This window comes from Vulpes lagopus, chromosome 7 (genome assembly GCF_018345385.1).
Source record: "Vulpes lagopus strain Blue_001 chromosome 7, ASM1834538v1, whole genome shotgun sequence".
NCBI lineage: Eukaryota > Metazoa > Chordata > Mammalia > Carnivora > Canidae > Vulpes > Vulpes lagopus.
This window is the reverse complement of record NC_054830.1, coordinates 25,677,907-25,699,796: the sequence shown is the minus strand read 5'-3', so window position 1 is coordinate 25,699,796 and position 21,890 is coordinate 25,677,907. Positions and strand designations below refer to the sequence as shown.

The 21,890-nt window shown below is 48.0% G+C and overlaps 1 protein-coding gene across 4 annotated transcripts in view; it reads right to left on the bottom strand.

Moving 5' to 3' along the window:
* The window catches only part of FLNB (filamin B), a 138,578-nt gene extending 119,408 nt beyond the window's left edge, over positions 1–19,170 (bottom strand). For 2 of the 4 annotated variants that reach the window (XM_041760654.1, XM_041760655.1), the window contains exon 1: positions 18,637–19,170. In XM_041760654.1, the coding sequence (XP_041616588.1) occupies positions 18,637–18,928 (292 nt within the window). In that variant the 5' untranslated portion in view covers positions 18,929–19,170. The remainder of the gene's footprint in view (positions 1–18,636) is intronic. The other 2 variants (XM_041760657.1, XM_041760658.1) reach the window with 1 other exon arrangement.
* Between the last annotated feature and the right edge of the window lie 2,720 nt (positions 19,171–21,890).

Genomic DNA, 21,890 nt, shown 5'->3' with positions numbered 1-21,890 from the left:
CATTTTGCCCTTCTCCCAATCCCTACTTCTGGTGATCATCAATCTATTATCTGTATCCATGATTTTGGTTTTTTTTCTTTTTTAAGATTTATTTATTTATTCATGAGACACACACACACACACACACACACACACACACACACACACACACACGGGGCAGGGGGGGGGGCGGTGCAGAGATACAGGCAGAGGGAGTAGGCTCCCTGCAAGGAGTCCGATGTGGGACTCGATCCCAGATCCCGGGATCACGCCCTGAGCTGAAGGCAGACGCTCAACTGCTGAGCCACCCAGGCATCCCTCAACTGCATACTTTTAAATGTGTCCTTTTTTGTATGTCAATTATACCCCAATAGAGTTTTTTTTTTTTTTTTTTAATTAAGCGCTTCTGAGCTTGTATGCTCAGGCACTGGGGAAACCGAGATAGGAACCACTATACCACAAAACAGACGGACTTGATTTTGGACATAATGCAAAGGTGTTCTTAGAATGCAACTCCGTTAACATTCATTCCACTGCTAAGCATCACTTATCTGAGACTTTTACCTGCTTTTAAGGACAATGCAAATATTTCAGCAGTCCCTCAAAATACCTCCTTGAGAAATACCTCCTTCACTTAGACAAAAAGCCATTGACTGAAGCTCCCAGAGGCAGATGTCTGAAGCTCTGCCTTTGAGAAACCCAAGCCTGCCATGTTCACAAGCAATGGGAGGGGCCTTACATTCTAAGGTCATTAGCTCAGGAGTTTCAACACATACTTGGGGAGTGGGAGGGAAAAATCCTGCTAAGTGTGAACGTCTTTGTCTTAATATCATCCTGACATCTTGAGGACCATCTGTTTTCTTTCTTACAAACTGGGCCCAAGCTTGTCTTTCTAACAAATAAACAAGATAATAAAAGTAAGATACATTCTTCCCCTTTCTTTGGTCAAGCTCATTAATGCACTGTACCAGCATTCAAATGATACACTCTTTGTAAGGGAAATATTTCTGACAAATACACACGAAAAAGGGGAGACAGAAAGAATAGTACAATATAAGCACCACACAACTAAAGACATAAAATGTTACAAAGAGTTAAGAGCCCCTGCACACACACCCCTCCCCCCACATAGGCAACCATTACCCGAAGCTTGGTGACGGTCAATCCAATGAACATATCTGTATTTCTATTACATATGTAAAACTTTATATAAACAGTAACACAGCATAGGTATCTTTCTGCAATTTGCTCTCTGTTCAACATTGTTTGCAAAACTGATCCAGGGTGGTAAATCTGGTAATGCCACTTTGCCTACGTCCATCCTCTTTCCTGGCCCACTTCTGGTTCCAGCCTCAGTTATGGCCAGCAGTTCTGTGCCAGCTCAAATCACTCTCTGGGGACCACCTACCACCCCAGCACACACCTTCTCTTTTCCCTTTTTGCCCCAGCAGAGCCAGCACACATAGGCATCCTGCCTGGGAAGTTTGAAGAATGAATGCTTCCTGCACTGGGGAGCAGGAGCTCCTGTCCTTCTCTGGGCAGACGGTTCTAGAGGCATTCTGTCCATTTCTCAAGAGGTCCCACTGCACTGACCTTGATAACTCACCCTGCTGCTGGTTTCTCCCCCTTCCCTATTCACTATTCCTCATTCACTATTCCTCTTTCCTGCTTCCTGGGATCACCTCCCCTGAAAAAGGCAAACCCACATGGGGGACGGTCCTTGTGTCCAGCCCACTCTCAGGAGAATCCAAATTAAGCAGAGCTCCAGTTTATTTATTATTGCTCTGTATATCCCATTTTTACTGGCACAATTTATCTTAAAAGAATATCCCCTCTAAGATGGATGTTACAAGAAATCAAGTTCTAAGTGACACTTGATGACAGAAATTATCATCGAATGACGGAATACCAAAAGGCATACAATCTGGCTCCTGAGCTATTTATAACATGTTGTATACACACATGTAGGGAAAACTGAAAAGGGGAGACTAACAATTCCTTTGTTTTCTCTGGATGGTGAGATTAGAAGCAATGTTTCCTCTTTTACTATTTTTATACAATTTTCCCATTTCAATGCAAAAACATGAATCACTCTGAATGAGGAAAAAACAATAAAGGCTATATAAATGATACACCGTTGACATCAGTAGGATTCCTACAATGACTCAGCCTGGAGGAGGTCTCATGGCAGAAAGAGGCAGGAGGGATCCAGGAGCAAGAAAAGGGTGTGGGCATGGCCCCTGGGTGTAGAACAGAGGGGCTAGGGAGGTAGAGAGATGGACAAAGAGGCCAGTAGAATAAGACACACACCTTCCTTTCCCCAATACACTGCCCCCCACCCAGGCACATCCATCCCCTTTTCTGATAACACCTGCTACAACAGGACCACCGCATCCAGCCCCCCTTTGCCCTTCCTAGAAGAGTCCTGATAGGAGTCCAGATCCCTCTCTCCCAACAGGACTCCTAGGCCTCCAAGGAAGCTCTGGGGAAGGCCTCACTGGTCTGAGGGTAATCCATCCCCCTTGCCAGGTACTGGTTCAGAAATCACCATGTAGTCCAATTTTGGCGAATGAGATATAAGAGGTCTCTTGCCAGCTTCTGGAAAAGCTGTTCTTGGCTCATAGGGAACCCCGCAGAACTCTCTTGCAACGTTGCAGAAACTCTCTGCCATGGGAAACCACAGGGGAATTGGCCTCAGGACTACTGAAACCAAGAGAGCAGAGACTTCAAGAACCGGGATCCTTGATGACAGAGTTGCTGGGTCCTACGAACCCATAACCCACTCTGTGCTGGCTGACAGGAGCCAATCAATTTCCTGGTCTGTGAGCCAGTTCTGGGTCCCATTCCTGCTGCTGAAAGGATTCTAAATTACCCCACCGGCCCCCTGGAAGGCTCTTCTTGTCCATTTCATCCTGATTTAACCCTTACACCGTGTCTTAGGGGTCACAGCATTTGTCCCAAGCCTTGGATTCCTTCCGAATGTCCTAATGCCAATCAGCATGATCTAACCAAACCCCACATCTGACATCCCCCTTCACCTCACTTACCACCAGCCTAGAGTTTGTAAACACCTGAGCCCTTGAATCAGAGAAGTGTGGGATTACCTGTTGGCGCTTTCTAAATACTTCCCGTATGGCATGTACTTTACAAAATTTAGCTCATTAAATCCTGACACCCACTCTTTCAGGTAGAAACTATGATTATCCCCAGTTTACAGGTGAGAACACCGAACACTAAGGCTCCAGAGAAATTCTATAACTCAATCCTAGTCACAGTGAATTCCAGACTCAACTCCAAAGCTGCCTGACACCCCAGTCCTCATTTTTTAACCACAACTTCCGTCCTCCCAGAAACCCAAGAGAAGCAGATGTTGCCCTTGGTTGGCAGATGGAAAGAAAAATCAGCCTCAGCCTCAACTTCACTACCTCAAAAAATGCCATTCATTCCTAAACACTAGCTGGAGGCATTTCAAAGGTCCAATCTTGGGGTATATCTTGCTTGCAGAAACTACAGGACATGCTAATCTGAGGGGGGGAAATCATGCCATCAAGAGCATATCAGGACATCTTGGTTTTATCTATTTACAGTGGACATGGACCAAAAGCAGCTCAAACTCAAATCAGGCTTTAGGGAACTAAGGTTGGATATCACCACATAAAGGGTTAAGATGGATCACTCTCTTGGGGGGGCCTGGGTAGCTCAGTTGGTTAAGCATTTGCCTTCAGTTCAGGTCATAATCCCGGGGTCCTGGGCTTGAGCCCCGCATAGGACCCCCTGCTCAGCAGAGAGTTTGCTGCTACCTCTCCTTCTGCCCCTCCCCACCTTGTTGCTCATGCTCCCTCTCTTGCTCTCTAATAAATAAACAAAAGCTTAAAAAAAAAAAAGATGGATCATTCTCTTAACACCATAAGAACGATGTAAAACTTTAATATATTGTTTCTCTAGAATCATTCTGAACTGAAATAGGTTTATTGTTCATTCAAAACAATTCAAAGTAAAAGAATCATTTTCTTCTCAAAATCATTTTCTAAACTTTTGTTTGTAAAGGACCCCTACAGGCAGGACAGAACTTAGTTCTGCAATTTTCTTGCCGCAGCTTCTATGGCTTTGCTCTGCTCTTCATTTATGTTAACCTACTCCTATGACTCCCATTAGACTGTGAGCTCCCCGAGACGGGGGTGACTAAGCCCCAATCCCCTCTGTCCTCCTAGCCACTAACCCAGCTCCTGGCACAGCTCCTGGCACATGATGAACATTTTACAAGTATTTATAGAACAAAGCATCTATACGGTACTACTCTGAGCTTTGGTGACACCATCAATGCCTTTGCATCACTGAGACAACATTACTCTCTTGCCAATTCTTTCTCAGTCCTTCTGGGCAGGTCAGGGAGAAAGGCTCAGTGTGGTGCTAGATTACTCTGAGCACCTATCACTGGCTAATTTTCCTTTTTTTTTTTTTAAGGCTTTATTTATTTATTCATGAGAGACACAGAGAGGGAGAGAGAGGCAGAGAGACAGGCAGAGGGAGAAGCAGGCTCCATTCCATTCAGGGAGCTCGAAGCGGGACTGGATCCTGAGTCTCCAGGATCACGCCCTGGGCTGAAGGCGGCACTAAACCGCTGAGCCAACTGGGCTGCCCTAATTTTCCTTTTTAACCAAAAGAGTAGGTCTTCTGCTGAGAACAGGCAACGGTGCTAGCTAGAATTTAATAACACTGTTTTGGGTTTATTTATGATTACTCTTGATTTACCTATAGACCTTGCTTTTTTTTGTTATGAGTGTGACACAAGTCTCCTTTTCAAAGGCATTTGTCTTATTTTTATTTTTTTTAAAGATTTTATTTATTTTATTCATGAGAGACACACAGAGAGAGTCAGAAACACATACAGAGGGAGAAGCAGGCTCCCCATGGGGACCCTAACTCAGGATTCTACCCCAGGACCTAGGGCTCATGCCCTGAGCGGGAAGGTGCTCAACCACTGAGCCACCCCGCGTCCCTCAAAACTGAGTCAACTATACGGGAGAGAAATGTTAAGCAAAAACAAAAGAGAGGCAGCTGGGGGAATGCAGCAAAAATAATAAAAGTGATCCCTTTACGAATGCCTGAAGTTCGGGAAACACAGACCTGGTCCAGTTCTCCCCTTTTACAGATGGGGAAATACACTGAGAGAGGGAGGCAGGGCCTCTCCACAGCCCCAGTGATGATGGAAATAGGCCCAGGTCTGCCTGGGTCCCACAAGCTCGCCAAATCCAGCTTGCTCTGGGCCTTTCCCAGGACCAGAAACTGGTCTCCGGAAGCAGAGCGGTGAACACCTGCTGATCTTATTGATAACGCCTGACGGTCAACTTCAATAGCTGGCAAAACAAAAGCCATTGTGCAAGTGTTTAAATTTTTGCCCTGTCACAGGGAAACAGTGCCCAGGCTGACTAATTTCTTCCCATCATTAAAATGCAAAGATCCGCATGAGTCATCATTTGAAGATAACCCCCCCAAATTCTACCTCTGGGAAAGGTGTTGGGTGTTCCCTGCCCCTACAAGAGACAAACCTAAAAATGACACTCCCCTAAAAGGACACAGTAGTAGAAATCTGGCCCAACCAGGGAACAAGGAGGAACTGAAGGAAGCAGGTAGATACACAAGACACACAGATTCCCTGGCCTGGCTAGGCTGAGACTAGTGAGCCCCTGAAAAGAACTGGGAATGATGCCCGCCCCCCACCCTATCAAACATACATACAACCTCCCACATCCTTCTGGACTTAGAAGCCACAGAAACTGTTGTCAATCTCCTCCAGTCACCCAACAACCCTGACACTGTTTGTACAGGGTGTGACCCCAGGATTCCAGTTTCCAAGCACTACTGTAAAAATATTGTCACTAGCTCCGTGGCAGGAGTTTGGGCAGTGCTGGGTTTAAGACCACACCCAGGGCAGCAAAAATCTTGGCAGGAAGCCCCACCATAATCCCAGGTATCAAAGGGCCAGGACTAGAAGGGAGAGAAAACAGTGCCCAGGGCCAAGGCAGAGCCAAGCCTGGCTCGAGGAGGGCAGCTGGTCCACTCCCCTCTGTTCCATATTGAAAGTACACAAGGCAGTGGGCACAGGCTCCTCTCCAGCATGGCTGCTCCCTCTTCATCCTCCCTGATTGAGCCCTGAAGAGGGTGAGTGGGAGGAGTGGGGCTTTACAGTAAGAATGCTGATGCCAGCATCACATGAGCAGCAGCTGCCAATTACTGACCACTGCCCATGAGCAGGGGCGGGACTAAGGACTTTAGGTACACATTCACTTTATACCTTAGAGCTCAATAAGCCAGAGCATTTTATAATCATATTCTGCATATGGAAGACAGGCTCCTAGAGGCAAAACAGCGTGCTGGGGTCAGCCAGCTCTAAAGGGTCAGAGCCAAGGCTCAGAGCCACCACCAAGTACATCACCCGGATGGTGTAACAGCTGCTTCCAAAAAAGCAAAACCAGGAAAGAAAGGAGAGTGAATCGAAGAGAAAAAAATAATTAAAGAAAGGAAGGATGGGGGAAAAAAATTAAAAAGCTGGTTAAAACAACACATCCACTAGCCAAACAGGACAAAAGGGAAAGTGGGGGAAGACGTCAAGAATAGTTGGCACCTGTTTTCTCTCCTTAAAGGAAGCTTGGCCGGAAGATCAGGAAGTGCCTCCGGCCCATGGTTCCTGCCCAGCTACTACTCAAAAACCCAGGTCACCTCTTCTAAAAGCAGCTCATAAGGTATGAGGCACCCTGGACCGATTTCTGGGAGTATTCCACCCACCTCTGCCCTCCAAGATAATTAGGTCACTTCTTCCTCCGGTCTGAGGAGGCCATCTCAGGTCAAGGAAGGAGAGAGGAGGAGGAGGAGGAGGAAGAAGGAAGACCACCATTCATGGGACACTCATTATCTGCCACGTGCTTTGCAAGGACCGTTGATTAAAAATCAACAACAGCAACAGCTGGGGCACCGTGATAGCCTAGGACACCGAACCTCAGAGAGGTCAAGCAACTTGCTTCAGGTCTTCCAGCCAGTAGGTGGCCAGGTCTAATTGACCCATACTCTCCAGCACACTCTGGACCATAGTTCAATCTGTATCTGGAAGTGGTTTCATTCCACCTCCTATGATTCCATAGACCTGGTGTCCTGAGGGTTGTTGAGAAAATGTTACAAAAACACCAATACCAGGAAGCCCTCAGGGCTGCATAGAATATTCAGACTTCTAAAAGTTCCCAGATGGGCAAGGGTGAACCAAGCTACCAACTACATTCTGTTAGGCTCATATTGGAGACCTTTAAATGGCTAATGGTGCTGAGCAACTGAAAAGTAAGTGAATTTCCACACTGGGCTAACCGTGAGACAAGGGCATAATAGTTACCAAACATAATAACTATTATTAAGAGACCCTGGCAGTCCCAATAAAAGCTGGTCCTAAAAACTTTTAAGAGACAGAAAGTAGCTGGAGCACCCCCACTCTGTGGTTGACCATAACATATTTGTAGACCAAGGGAGACTTGCAAACCATGAGCCTCAACCGAGACCCTCCAATTTTAATGCTGGCCACTGCTCTGCAGTAACTCAAGGATGCATCTTGTTACAACCATCAGTAGGATCAAAATGATTTCACAAAACGTTTCCAGTCCAGTCTCTTCTTCCTAACTAAATGCAATCCCCTTTGCCCATTCTGATCAAAAGGCAGCTGTTGCACAGAACTCCCCAAAAGTAGAAAAAGATTTGTTAAGATTCTCCCCAGGTGATGTGGTTTTTTTCTTTGTATTTCTCTGTGTTCTGGCAATTGTCCTACATTAATTACAAACACAAATTTTTAATATGCAAAAAGTACTTAGAGATGAATTTTGAAGACCATACTGATGGCTTTCCTTTGACAGTTAAAATTTCTCAGACAAGGGTTTGACTCATAGTTGGCCACATACTCTGTGGCTGAGATGTGCCTTAGTTTCCTCACTTGTATAATGGGGATTACAACAATAACTACATCCCAAGGTTGCAATTAGTCTTCATTTAGCTGTTAGTGAAAAGCATCTATCCCAATTTCTGGTACTGGTAGGTGCTCAATATAATATTTACTATTATTAATGGAACTAGTACTATGATTATAGTGACTCTCAGTAGCTTCCATTTATATTCATTTTCTGAGCCTGACATGGTCACTTGGAAAAGACCTTATTTTCTCACAGTTGAAGCAAATCATAGACATTCAGAGAATGACAAGGAAGTGCTGAATTCTTTACATTCAGCATCACTATCCCCAAAATGAGGTGTCCTACTGGGACCCCAGACCCAGAGGTCCACTACACACAATTCCCTTTTTCTCTACTGGCTACAAAGGACCCTAATTTTGCATTTTCTAAAAGCAGATATATTGCAAATTAATGTATCAGACTCATTATTCAACCCATTTATGCTAGAGGATGTATATTTATTCAATAGCTCATTATATTCCTACCAGGTGCCAAGCTCAGAGCCACAGAGGTGAACAAGAGATTCAACACCTGCCCCGAGAGCAGTCGTGATCCAGTGGGAGAACAAAACAGGCAAGTGACGGCTAGAGCTCAGAAGCTGTGAAATGAAATGGCACGGGACGGGAGGGGAGCCGTGGGTGTCCAAGAGGGCCTCATGCCCTCCATTCTCAGGTGTGACTTCCCATGGGTGTCAAACAAGAGTGTCAAGAAAAAGGGACAGGAGAGATAATTATGGTCAGAAATGCATGCCCAACAGGAAGCGTAATGTGACACCCGGATCATTTCCTGTAAGGGACTCCCAGACAGCAGAGGCATTCCCCAGGTGTTAGCTTGCCTCCTTTAGTGCAGATAAAGAATGTGACAAGCCACTGCCCAGGTGCTTGCCAGCCAAGATCCCTAAGGCTCCTCCTCTTGGAACTTTCTGGGTTCTGCCCTTGGTTGGCTGGAAACTCCAGTGAGAGGCCTCCTGTCCCACCAGTGGCAAGCCCTTGGTCTTCCAGCTCCTGCCTCTTCTGACAAGGAACCTTATAAATGGAACCCAGAACTCTGCTCGATTAATAGAACCACCAAGTCACAAAGGCCTTTTAGGCCTGAGCCTGAAGACCCCAGTGCCTTTGGTCCCCTGGAAGACGGTGCCTCAGCCCCCCACCTCTGGCCTGCTTTTACCCCACTGAGGGAACAAATTATTTTGTTCTTGAGAAGAAGCCCCAGGCCCAACCATGCTCCCAACAGACTAGAGAATGCCAAATAATTCTTGTTTCTCTGGAATATCTGATAAATTACTTCAGGGAGGTAGAGGGAAAATCAGGGTGATTCACACAAGCAGCGCAGTACCAGCATGATAAGAACTTGATTATTTTCTTGGGGACAGCAGGGGAGATGGAGGAATCTGATTTTAGCCACCGAGAATCTTTTCAGACCCCAGCCTCCACGGGAGGCCTGCCTCTGCCTCGGTCACTAGCAGCATGAGGCCGAAAGCAACACCATTCTTGTTTGCAGAAGGAAAGCCAACTGCTGCTTGCCTTTTTTAATCTTAAAACCCAAATTTATGGGCCGCAGCAAATTTACATATCCCTGCCACAAATCCCCACCCACTTCCCTATAGCTCAAAAGCCAAAATTCCACACTGTATTCTCGTTATATCTAAACGGAAATTCCAGAGAAGTTGTCTGGCATGGCAAAAGCTGACCAGCCTTATGAAAATACCCAGAAAGGTGACCCATTTAGTCAAAAGAGCTTTCAGATCTCCATGAGAAAAGGAATTCATGCCAGCATAAAGGCCCTTCAGAGAAGGAGAACAGGAGTGTTGTGTTGACGCCCAGACCTTGCAACAAACCAGCCCTGAGAGTTCGGGGAGGCTGAGCACCGAGTAGGCCAGCCAGGCCAGCTTCCTCTCTCAGGAGCGCTGCAGGAGAAGCCCTTGGGGACGCAAGTGCAGCTCCAGAGCAGCCTGGCAGATGTACGCAACCTAGCAAGGGGCCTACCCACAAGGCTCCCCGAAAAGGAGCTGGAGAGCTGGAGCTGTTGGCTTGGAGTGGGAGCAGGCAGCTGTTGGTGCCAGAATGATAAAGGCCAAATGCCAGCCAGAGAAGAAAGGTTCTGCTCAGCAGCAAACACAACCCAACATGCCCTCCCAACAGTTAATGTTTAAAGGTAGCAGAAGGAACGGATGTGAGGTGAGGTCATTTCTGAGAATGCACAATTGCGCCAGTGGTGTCAGTGACCAAGGATCTCCTGGCATAGCTACATCTCTACAAACCCCACCAAGCCCCCCCCACACACATACACACACCAAGTGATGTACACTGCGAGCCCCACAGGACTGCAGCCAAGGCGATCTCCAGGGGCACTTCGTCCTCACCTCCGGCTTCTAGACCCCCACAAAGAAAGCCCTGCCTGGCTGCCCAAAGCAGCCTTCAGCTGGTCCCCACTGTCCAAACTCTGTCCCTGGGAGCCAATTAAAGACAGGGAAAGAACTAGAGATGCCCCCAGGACTGAAGAAGAGGCCCCAATTAAAGCTCAATGGTGCTGGAAGAGGCAAGGCAAATGGGCCCCCAGAAAGTTTTGTTTCGTAGAAGAACATTTCAATTTCACATACATCAAGGTCAAGTGAGTAAAGTTTGAAGCAAAATAGAAATGAACAGAACTAAAGCTGCAGAAAACCTCTCACTACAGTTTATCTATTTTACTTTTAAGTGTGAAACCAAACTTTGAGACGCAAAAAAATACTTGATAGTCTGCTGCAGGCAAGCATTATGCCTGGCATGTGCAGGGAGATTGATTTGGGCCTCAATTTTCTCATCTGTAAAATGGAAATAAATACAGTCACTCCTTTGCAGGGTTCTAATGATGAAAATTAGAAGCAATAAAGATAAGGCACTCAGGACAATGCTTAGCAGACAGCAGGCACAGGGAAGTGCTAGACACTATACTCGAGGGTGCGTGTGCAGACGTCAACATTCAATACACAAAGATCTCATCACTGTGTATCCGTGGAAAAGCCAAGGCATATACAAGAGGGCAAGTGTCCTCCTACCAAGCCATCTACCTATGCCAGGTTGTGATGATGAGGAAAAGGAGGAAGTCAGATGCTCTGTCAAAATAATTCAGACCTATAACCAGTCTTGACTAAGCGAAAAACCAAACTACCTCTTTCCCTATAGTACAAGAAAATCTTAACCAAGGACATTCTACTCCACAGTGACTGGTCAAAGAGAGGGGTCAGAGAAGTTAAAAGTTCTCTGGCATGTTTTAGAACCAGAGGATGGGTATAAGTAAAACCCCACTAAATTTTTTATTTTTTTATTTTTTTTTTAAATTTTTTTTTAAACTGAAGTTAAAAAAAAATAAAATAAAATAAAAAATAAAAAAATAAAAATAAAACTGAAGAGTTTGCAGAAGAGTTATAGCAATGATCTACAATGTATCAAATGAATGTATTTAAGGCAAGTGCTAGAAGGCTCTGAGAAGAAAGGGAGCACTGTACATTATTCACAATATGATTATGGAGAAAAGAAACCATGATCCTAAGTGGATAGAATTAAAATACCCAATAGTTCCATCCTTTATACCACGTATAGCTACTCTCCCATACTACTTTGTCACTTCAGTATAAAGAGAACCATTTGGTTTTCTAATCATCTTTCCCCAAAAACTCTCTCTCTAGAACATGGACGCAATTTCCCAAGGAAAATGAGCAAAGCACTTAAAAGCTGCAAAGCCACACTTTCTAAGCCCCAGCAGAGTAAAGTGCTGTTGTTTATTATACAGTAACCTGAGCCAATCTGGTGAATATTGAGCACGTTTAATGGATAACTAGATTTACAACAGTAATGTACGGTGGCTTCTACTAGAATGTCATGAAAGGCAATTTTCATCATTACAAGAGCAGGAAATAGCACACATTCAGACTGAAAGGGCTCATTCCATTGGCTTTGTTAATTTGGTCCAACTTGTTGGGTGAAGGGGATAGAATTATAGACCCACCTCCTCAACTAAGGATAACTAAAGATCAAAACTAAATGCAGAATAGCAACAAAAAGGGGGTTGGGGGGGGGGAATGAAATGTAGAAACAGGCCCTCAGGGGCCTCCAAATTCGGTATATGTACCACAAGGGTGCACAAGAGCACAGGAAAAGCCAGATCTTATATTTGGATTTGTCCTCTAAAAAGAAAATATGCTTTACAAATATTTAATACAGGTTGATAGCAATATATGTATATAAACTTAGGAATTTGCATATATGAGAAAGGGGCATGTTAGAATTTTTTACTGATAGGAATGACTGCAGTAAGAATCAAGAGAGCCCCCAATTAGACAATCCATTTCAGATGGGTTCACCCACCCCACACCAAGCACCCTCAAGGAAGATGGCTGGTTGGCAGCCTTCAGCCTCAGAAGGCCCTTGGTGAGACAGCCCCTGCCTACCTCTGGGCCACCCCTCTGACCTCCACCTGACAAACTCTTCTACTGCTGCACCTTACATGAGCTAACCGTCTGTTCACCTGCCTAATTCTAACCTGGCTTTAGGTCCCAGCTTGATGGCCTCTCCCTCCAGGGAGTCCTCCAGACTACCCACCGCAGTCTGAAGGAAGGTACTCCTCCCCTTCCACCTCCCAGAAAGCGGGTCATTTGTCGTTTTTTGTTTTTTAAGATTTTATTTATTTGAGAGAGTGAGAGAGCGCAAGCATACATGCATGAGCAAGGGGAAGCAGCAGAGGGAAAGGGAGAAGCCTGCTCCCCACTGAGCCCGAAACCTCACACGGGGCTCGATCCCAAGAGAACATGTCTGAGCCCAAGGCATATACTTAACCAACTGAGCCACCCGGGTGCCACAGAAAGCTTGTCATCTTTTTTTTTTTTTTTTTTTAAGATTTCATTTATTTATTCATGAGAGACACATAGAAAGAGGCAGAGACACAAGCAGAGGGAGAAGCAGGCTTCCCACGAGGAGCCCAATATAGGACTCAATCCCAGGACCCCAGGACCAGGACCTGAGCTGAAGGCAGGTGCTCAACCACTGAGCCACCCAGGTGACTCAAAACCTTGTCATCTTGATCCTCACTATCCACAGTGCGGCGCCCACTGCTGACAGCAGCAACTGGGAGCGGGCTGGAAGTAAAGAATCTCAGCCTTCACACCTGACCTGCTGAGTCAGACCCACACTTTTAACAAATTCCCCAAGGGATCTGTGTGTGCCTGAAGGTTTGAGAAAGACACTCCCTGGTACTCTCATCTCTGCACTGAGCAGTGTACAAGGCAAGTGAGGGAACTGATTTTCATTATTCCTGTGGTCCTAGCGCTGGGCCTGGCTCAGAGCTGGTCTCTCCTATATTTACTGAATGAGGAAAGGAAGAAAGGATCTTAGGAGGCATCTTCATGAGATGTTCCAAGCTGCAAGGGAGGGAATAACTAACACACCAGATGACAGCAACAGAACTGGCCAGAAAGTAGACAGAAAACAAGACAAAGTCCTAGACTTGGGTTCAGAAGCACATTAACATTAATGATAATGCCAGCACTGTGATATAAACATATAATGGTCTCAGCAAGTGAGACAGGAACTATTATTCTCCATTTTACAGATGGAGGAAACGGAGGCTCACAAAGGTTACGGCAGTGGACCAGAGTTGCACAGCTATTAGGGAAGGAGTGGGGCTTAGCATCCTGGCAGTCTACATCATTCGCCTGTACCTAGTTTAACCTAGGATGTGCTGACCCGGAGGCTGTTTATAGAGAAAGTAGGATGACGTGATACCCCTGCCCAGAAGCCACCACAAGCAGGGCCCAAAGGCTCGAAGCCTGAGCAGCTGCCCAGGGAGCAAGGCAGCCATCCTCAACTACCCTGTGCATCTGCCTCACAGCCCAGAACCAGGATCCAGGCAGTGAGGGGAGGGCTTGGGACACATGGGTGGCTCAGTGGCTGAACATCTGCCTTTGGCTCAGGAAGTGATCCCAGGACCCGGGACTGAGTCCCCACACTGGGCTCCCCGCAGGGAGCCTGCTTCTCCCTCTGCCTGCGTCTCTGCCTCTCTGTGTCTCTTGTGAATAAATAAATAAAATCTAAAAAAAAAAAAAAAACCCAAAAATAAAAAAAAAATTAAAAAAAGGAGGGGAGGGCTAGTGCCCAAGAGACATAACTTGGTTCCCAATCAAAGCCCTCCTTCAGGACAGACTCTCCAAGAACGAAGGCAGCTGCTGACTGGCACGCCGGCTCCGTCGTTGCTGGAGGAGCTGCTCAGAGCCCAACTGCCATCTGGAAGTGATTTGGCCCAGAGATTCCTGAACGGGGTGGAAGGCTGGAATGACCGGCCGCCCCATGCTCCAGTCCAGGTCTCAGAAACAAAGCTGGTATGAATGGGCCCCTGAGGCAGCCGTAACCTAACCAGGGGTCCTCCCCTTCCAAGGAGGCCAGTCCACAGCCCTACTAGAGCAAGCAGCAGCAACACTAGGCAACCACGCTGGTCTCCCCGGCACAGCACCAATTCTAAATGTCCTTTCAGTGTGCAAACCCTCCAGCAAGGACTTTTGGGAATACTACTGGATAGTACCCGTATTTTTTTTTTTTTTAGCAAACATTCACGTGCCACAAACTTTTCTAAACACTTTTGAAAATATTAACGTGTTTAATTTTTCTAACCACCTTTTGAAGGAGGCAGTTATCATCCCCATTTTAGTGATACGGAAACCAAGGTACCCAAGTTTCTTAATAGCTACTTAGTGGCAAGTGGGATTTGAACCAAGAATCTTTGCTCTTACCTACTACAAGAGCCACATCTCCGACTGTGTTATTTTGTGGCAAATGGCCCAGAGCTCATGGATTCTGACAAGGAAAGCATGCTACTTGGCTACTTTTAAAGCATCTTCTACCACCTTTGCCTAAAAGCCACACTGGCATTTGCTAGATCAGGAAAGAACGGGATTTAGGATTATTGCATTTGTGTGTTATTTTGGTGGGGGTGGGACAATAGGAAGGAAGAGGGGGCCAAGCCCCATGGTGACCCACCACCCTGGAAACCCCACCCAGTGACCCAAGGTCTTGGGAATACACACCCACCTGCTGGGGCACTGGCCTGGCACGGGCAACTTAAATCAACATTAGGGTCAGACCGCATACTCTGAAAAGGAAAGAATTCCTTTTTCTAAAGGATCAAACCAAAACACACCACCCAAACTTCTAGGCAGGCTTGATTGTCATTCTTGGGCTGGGAGACCCCTTTTTCTCCAAGCTGGCTGAGCTGCTCAGGGTCAGAAAGGTTTTTGGAAAAACAAGTAAATAAAACTGCCAGCTCCTGGCAGGCAACTAGGATTAAATATGCTGAGGCCTCGCTATGAACTGCCCAAGACAGAACACGAAACTGAAGAAAATCTTCAACTTTTGGATGCAGCCTAGAATGGGCCCACCTTACAACAAATCACAAATGTGAATAAACAGCCAGAGCTGTCTTTCAGTGAATTCTAGGCAGAAAAGCCAGTCCTCTGGCAGCTTCTGACCATCTCCTGTCTCAGAGCTGGGAGCCTGTACACAACTCTTATGATTCCAGCAATGTACATTGTTGGAAGTTATCCAAAGAACACAACACCCTGTATTCATTCAAAGATACCTTCCCAGATTATGGAGTAAAACACCATCCATTAAGTAGCAGGAAATACCACCCACTCTCAAAAAAACCAGAGAAAACAGGGCGGCTATTCCCTCAACAAATTCACCTTGATGCAAGATGCAAGCTGACGCTCCTCACCTCCTGACTCATCTCATGGGACCCTCATCCTGTCACTCACCTAAAGTTTTGAGATCCCTACTTTGCTCAAGACCAGAGGTTCGAAGTGTGGGTATCCAGGCGCCACCTCAATACTCCAGACTTGCGAAACCTGGTGTTACAGGGGCTTTCTGCGTACGGGAGAGGGGTTGTGTTTTACTCATTTCCGATACTGAAGAGCGGGTCAGTTAAGGGTCAATTTCATAACTGGACAGGCCCAGCCTCCAGTCACCGTTACTAGCTGGGTGACCTCTGCAAGTTATTTCACTCCTGTTGCCTCATATTTAAATGGAGATCATAATACTAACAACAACCACAGAAAACACAGCAACCGTCTTCTAGGCACTGGGGCAGAACTAGGGCAAGCCCTTTACCCTCTCAGTGACTTGCTGAAACAAATCATTATGTAGACAAGGAAACAAATCGTGAGGATCCTATCGGTGATCAATGGGATGATGAACAGAACATACTGTGCACCTAGTGTATGTCACCAAACTCAGAGCGAGCGCCTTTGTCAGCACAATGCAGCACAGCATAAGCAGCGAATACTTGAAGTCTGAGCTCGCTGCGACTTTTTTCTGAAGGGCCGTTACCCAGAACAGCCCCAGGAACACGGCGAAGAGGCCCCAGGCATCACTCCCACGGGAGTTCTGGCACTTGGCAAGTCTCCCTCCGAGCTCCGGAGGCTGGAAAACCTGTTTACTGCGAGATCTTTCTGGAGAGCAACGAGGCAGCCAATGACAGGAGTCATAAAAGTGGCCACACTCTTTGACCCAGGAATGTCACTTTGGGGGATATAATCCAAGAAATAATTTAAAAGGAGCAAATAAAGCAATGTAACCTGTTGTGGTAAGACGTGCACACCAAGAAGCTGCCAATAGCCCACGGGCCCACAACCAGAGAAGGGGAGGCTCACCCTGGAATGTCAGGACAATAGAAGATGCCATGGCCTGGGTGGGTTTAGGAATGAAAATCACGAGGGTCAAGTAGAAAAATGTAAGGAACCAGACACAGTCTAGAACGAGATCCCCAAGTTCAGGAAACTGATGGGAAGCCACGCTGGAAGCAGCTGTGGCCTCTGTAAACAGTGGGTAAATGAGGCAGTCCAGGATTTTCTGGTGCTGTGGTTTCATTTTTTTGTTTGTTTGGTTTTGTCTTTTAAGGAGATTTCATGTCATGTTTGGATACTCCTGGTTTACTTTAAGTTTCTTTGTTCACTTAATTAAATAAATACACATTTTTAAAACAAAGGAAAAGTGATCCAAGTTGAGCTCAGCCAGGCCTTGAGATTCCTCAGAAGGAAAGCTGGTTTCTGAAAAGGGAAGAAATCCAGGAGGATTCTAGGGTTCTCTTTCCCCAGTTGTAGGAGATGGCCCCCAAAAGAAGAGGCAAGCGTGTTACACAGCTCTGCAGAGAACACCCCTGACGTGGTGCTGACTGGGCGGTGACAGCTGCCTGGGCCCAGGAAGCAGGAAGCAGCCCTACCAGCCAGGACAGGTGTGGGGGAAGGGGAGGGAGAGGACAGAGGAGACTCAGCCTAGAGGAAAGCCCTTTTACTCAGGAGAAAGTCCCAGCAGCCACACCCACCACCAGCGTTTCTTCCTATCACAGAAGTTAGCATAAGGCCCGGTTTTCTCAGGAAGAGACCCCAGACCCAGGCCTGGGTCAGCTCCACCGGCAAGACACTCACCTGGCAGTACACAGACACACACAAAGTAGGTGCACACACTTTCTCTGCACACCCACACTGTATACCCAGATGCTCTTTACACAAATGCTGTGTATACACACATACTGCACACACACACACACACATTACAGACCCCTCACCCTACTGTCACAGCCCATACCCTCAGCAGCCTTGTGACCCTCCTGGAAACTTTCAACGAGTCCAAGTCCTAGTGGGGACCTGACCCTCATGCTCTCTACCCAGCTCTGAGGAGAGGAACCCGACACCAACTCCCTCCCTCCTCTCAGGAAGACCCTGGTGTAGGGAAGGCAAGGAGAGGAAGGCACAGTCTCCTTTCATTGTACCCACTTCCTTCAATTCTCAGCTAGACCCTTCCCACTTCCATGACCCTTTGGACCCCCCACCCCACCCCACCCCTTGTCTGTAAATTAGGTCTCAGGACACCCCAACTCGCCCCATGTGTAAGAACTGGGAGCTTTGGAAGGCTGCTGGCACACAGTGCGCACTAGTCCGGGCTCCCTACAAAACAGTAGTTCCTCTACCTCCACTGTCCCTAAATGATCACCTGGGCCGCAGGGCGGGCTCACCCCCAGGCACCGGGCCAGAGCTAAGCTGGGAGCAGAGGCAGCGAGGACGACACACCCCCGCGGCTCCCCTTCCCAGCTCGGGGCGCGCACCCAAGCCAGAGACGGCGGGGGAGGGTACCAGGTCCCCATGCCCACCTGCGCGGCGAGGCCCCGCCCGCAGAACTGTCCCTCCCCAGGTCTCCCGCCGCGCGCGAGGCCAAAGCGCGTCCGTCCGCCACTGAGCGCACCGAGGTGGGCGCTTCGGGGAGCATCGGCCCAGGACCCCACTTCACGGACTGCGGACCAGGGGTTTCCAGCTCCCCGCAGGGCAACCCTGGGGGCGGAGAAATGCCACAGCCCCCCCTCTCCCCGTGCAGCCCCAACCCGAGCCCGGGACCCACAGCCCCCCAAGGACGCACGGCGAGGCGCGGGGCGGGGAGCGATCACAGGAAGCCCCAGCCCAGGGAGAGGCACCGGGGAGGGGGCCTAGGTCTCTCCGGCGTCCCCGCCCGCTGGAGGGCAACCCCCCTCCCCAGCGCCCACACCCAGCCCGCAGCTCCCGGGGAGCTCTAAGGGCTCGCAGCAGGGGTCCAGCCTCCCCGCCCCCGACCCCGGGCGCGCGCGCGAGGACCGGAGGGCACAGCGGGGCACTCACCGATGGACACGAGCTTGATGCTCTCACGGTCCAGGAACTCCAGCGCCACGGACACGTTCTCCAGCTGCATCTGGCGGAAGGTGGGCCGCTGGTGGTACTTGCGGTACATACGCTTCTGGCTGAGCACCTCGAGCAGCGCGATGAGCCGCAAGCCATCGCTCAGGTCGGTCTGCAGGTTCCCGATGCGCTTGTTCACGCACTTGAGGTGCTCGTTGCACCAGCGCGTGAAGGTGTTCTGCTGGATCTTCTTCCACGGCGCGTCCTCCGCCAGGTCCTTCTCGGTTACCGGCATCCTGGCGGCGGGGAGAGCGCAATGCGCAGCGACTGCCGCGGACGCGCGGAGGGAGGCCCAAGGGCCGGCGGAGCGAGAGCCGAAGCGGAGCGGGAGCGGGGCTCGAACTCGCTGCTACTGGAGCCGCGGCCGGCACTGCTCTGCGGCCGCCTGCCCCTGGCCGCGCGAGGCGTCTGGACCGGCGCCTGCGCACTGAGCCGACCCGCCCTCGGGCCCCGCCCTGTCCCAGCCCCGCGGCGGGAGTTCCCGAGCCACGCTCGCCCCCTGCGGTCTCTAAGGTGCACTGCACCCTGCGGCCTCCGAGGTGTCCCGGGACCCCGCGCTCGGAGCGAAAGGGAGCCAGGGGGGAGACTTGGGGTTAAGGAGGTCACGGTCTGATCCCTGAGTAAGGGACGTGCAAGAGATAAGACCCCGTGTAGGGGGGACGGCCGCTTGGGCCACGAGGGCAGGGGGAGTACTTGATCCACCTGTAGGTTCAGTATGAGTTTTTATTGAGCTACTGCTGTGTGCCAGAGGCGGTGTTAGGCACTGGAGGACCCCATGAACGAATGGGTGTTTTACTATTTGTATTAATTAAGCTCGGAGCATGTATTGAGTGCCTACTGTGTGCGAGGCCCTCTTAAGCACCTAAGAACTAATGGTAAATAAGACAAACTTATTCCTTGACCTTGAGGACTTGCTAGAGTAATGGGAGAGAAAAATACAAATCAACTCTGGCAAACAGCTCAGTAGCAGTAATAGGAATGAACAGTGGAGGCACCTGGCTGGCTCAGTCAGTAGGCCATGCCACTGGATTTCAGGGTTGTGTGAGTTCCATATTGGGTGTAGAGATTACTTAAAAATAAAATTTAAAAAACAAACAAACAATAATTTGCAGGGAATATCAGTTTCTCCAATGCTACTGTAACACATTACCAAAATTTTGCCTTTAAAAAAATCATACCAGGGATCCCTGGGTGGCTCAGCGGTGTAGTCCCTGCCTTCGGCCCAGGGTGTGGTCCTGGGGTCCTAGGATTGAGTCCCACCTCTGGCTCCCTTCATGGAGCCTGCTTCTCCCTCTGCCTGTGTCTCTGCCTCTCTCGCTCTCTGAATAAATAAATTTAAAATATATATATTAAAAAAAAGACTGAAGCTGTTTTAAAAAATAATAAAAAAAATTTTTTTTAAATAAAAAATAAAAAAATCATACCAGCACCTGGGTGGTTTGGTGGTTGGGCGTCTGCCTTTGACTCCAGGTGAGATTCGAGGATTGATTCCCCATCCGGCTCCTTGTGGGGAGCCTGCTTCTGTCTCTGCCTATGTCTCTGCTCCTCTCTCTGTGTGTCTTTCATGGATAAATAAAGTCTTTTTTAAAAAATTAATAATAAATAAGTAGTCACAAATTTATTATCCTGCAGTTCTGTAGCTTAGATGCCCGTATGGGTTTCACTGAACTAAACTCAAGGTGTTGGCAGGATGCATTCCTTTCTGAAGACTATAGGGAAGAATCCATTTCCTTACCTTTTCCAACTTCTAGAAGATTTCCATATTCCTTGGCTGTGACCCCTTCTTCCACCTTCAAAGGTGGGTCTTTCTCATACTGTCATCTCTCTTGTTCTCTATAGTCACATCTTCCTCTCTTTTTTTTTTATTGTTGTTGTTAAGTAGGCTTCACACCCAGGCTGAGGTGTGAAGCCTACTTAACAACTGAGTCTTTCTCATTCTGTCATCTCTCTTGTTCTCTATAGTCACATCTTCCTCTGACTTTTTTTTGTTGTTGTTGTTAAGTAAGCTTCACACCCAGCCTGGAGCCCAACATGGGGTTTGAACTCACCACCCTAAGATCAAGACCTGAGCTGAGATCAAGGGATGCTTACCCAACTGAGCCACCCAGGTGCTCCTTCCTCTAACTCTTTTAAGGGCCTGTGATTCCAATCAGCCCAGTTGGTTAATCCAGGGTATCTTTAAAACAACTGATTAGCAATCTTAATCCCATCTGCAACCCTAATTCCCCTTTGCCACGTAAGGTAATTTTGACAGGTTCTGCAAATTAGGATTTGAACATCTTTAGGGACTGTTATTCTGTCTACCAACACCATATATTGAGTACCAGCTGTGTGCTCGTCTAGGCCCTGTGCTAGGTGCTGAGATATAGCAGAAACCAGGCCAGATCTCTACCGTCAAGAGCTGAATACATTATAAAAGTAGCAGCTAGCATTTCTTAAGTACCTGCTCCTGGGCCAAGAGCTTTGCTAAGCAGTTCCTTTGCTATTGACCCAGTTTGAGAAGAGTAATTGCGAGTAAAGTGACTTGCCCAAGGCACACAGTACAAACAGGCCTGGAATCCAGGTGCGTATGAGAAGCACAGAGTGTCCTGGGTACAACAAGGGATACATAATTTAGGCTTAGAGATGGGGGTCTTCCTGGGAACAGGACTTGGACAGGAGTAAATCAAGGGCTCCCAGCCTAAGGGTTGACCAGGAGAAGCCAGCAGAGTTGTGGTTTTAACATTTATACAAACAGATCGTTTGCATACAACACTGAAGTGGTTTGTTCAGACAGATCGCCTCACTCATTGGAAACACTCAAAAGAGCCTGGGGGCGCGGAGAGTGTATCACCTGGCCCTGGCCCATACTAGGGATGCAATAACTACTTGACGGACCATACCACTCCTTAGTGATTAAGCGCAGAGATTTGCTAGAGGTCAGTGGGTAAAGACTAGACAAAGCTAGATTTGAACCTGGTTCTAACTCCAAAGTCTACACTATGTCTAAGAGCCCCCTAAAAGCCCCTTAAGAACCCTGTTCTCAGCTTGGGTTTTGCCTTTGTCCACACCATCTGAGCAGTGGTCCGCACCATCTTGATTAGAGGCAGTGTTGGTAACCTTTGCCTCCCCCATGCCCAAGGCTCCCAGTTCCTCATGCTTTCTCCACCCAAACTCATCCATCAAAACTTATCAGTCCACGTCTCACTCCCCAAGGG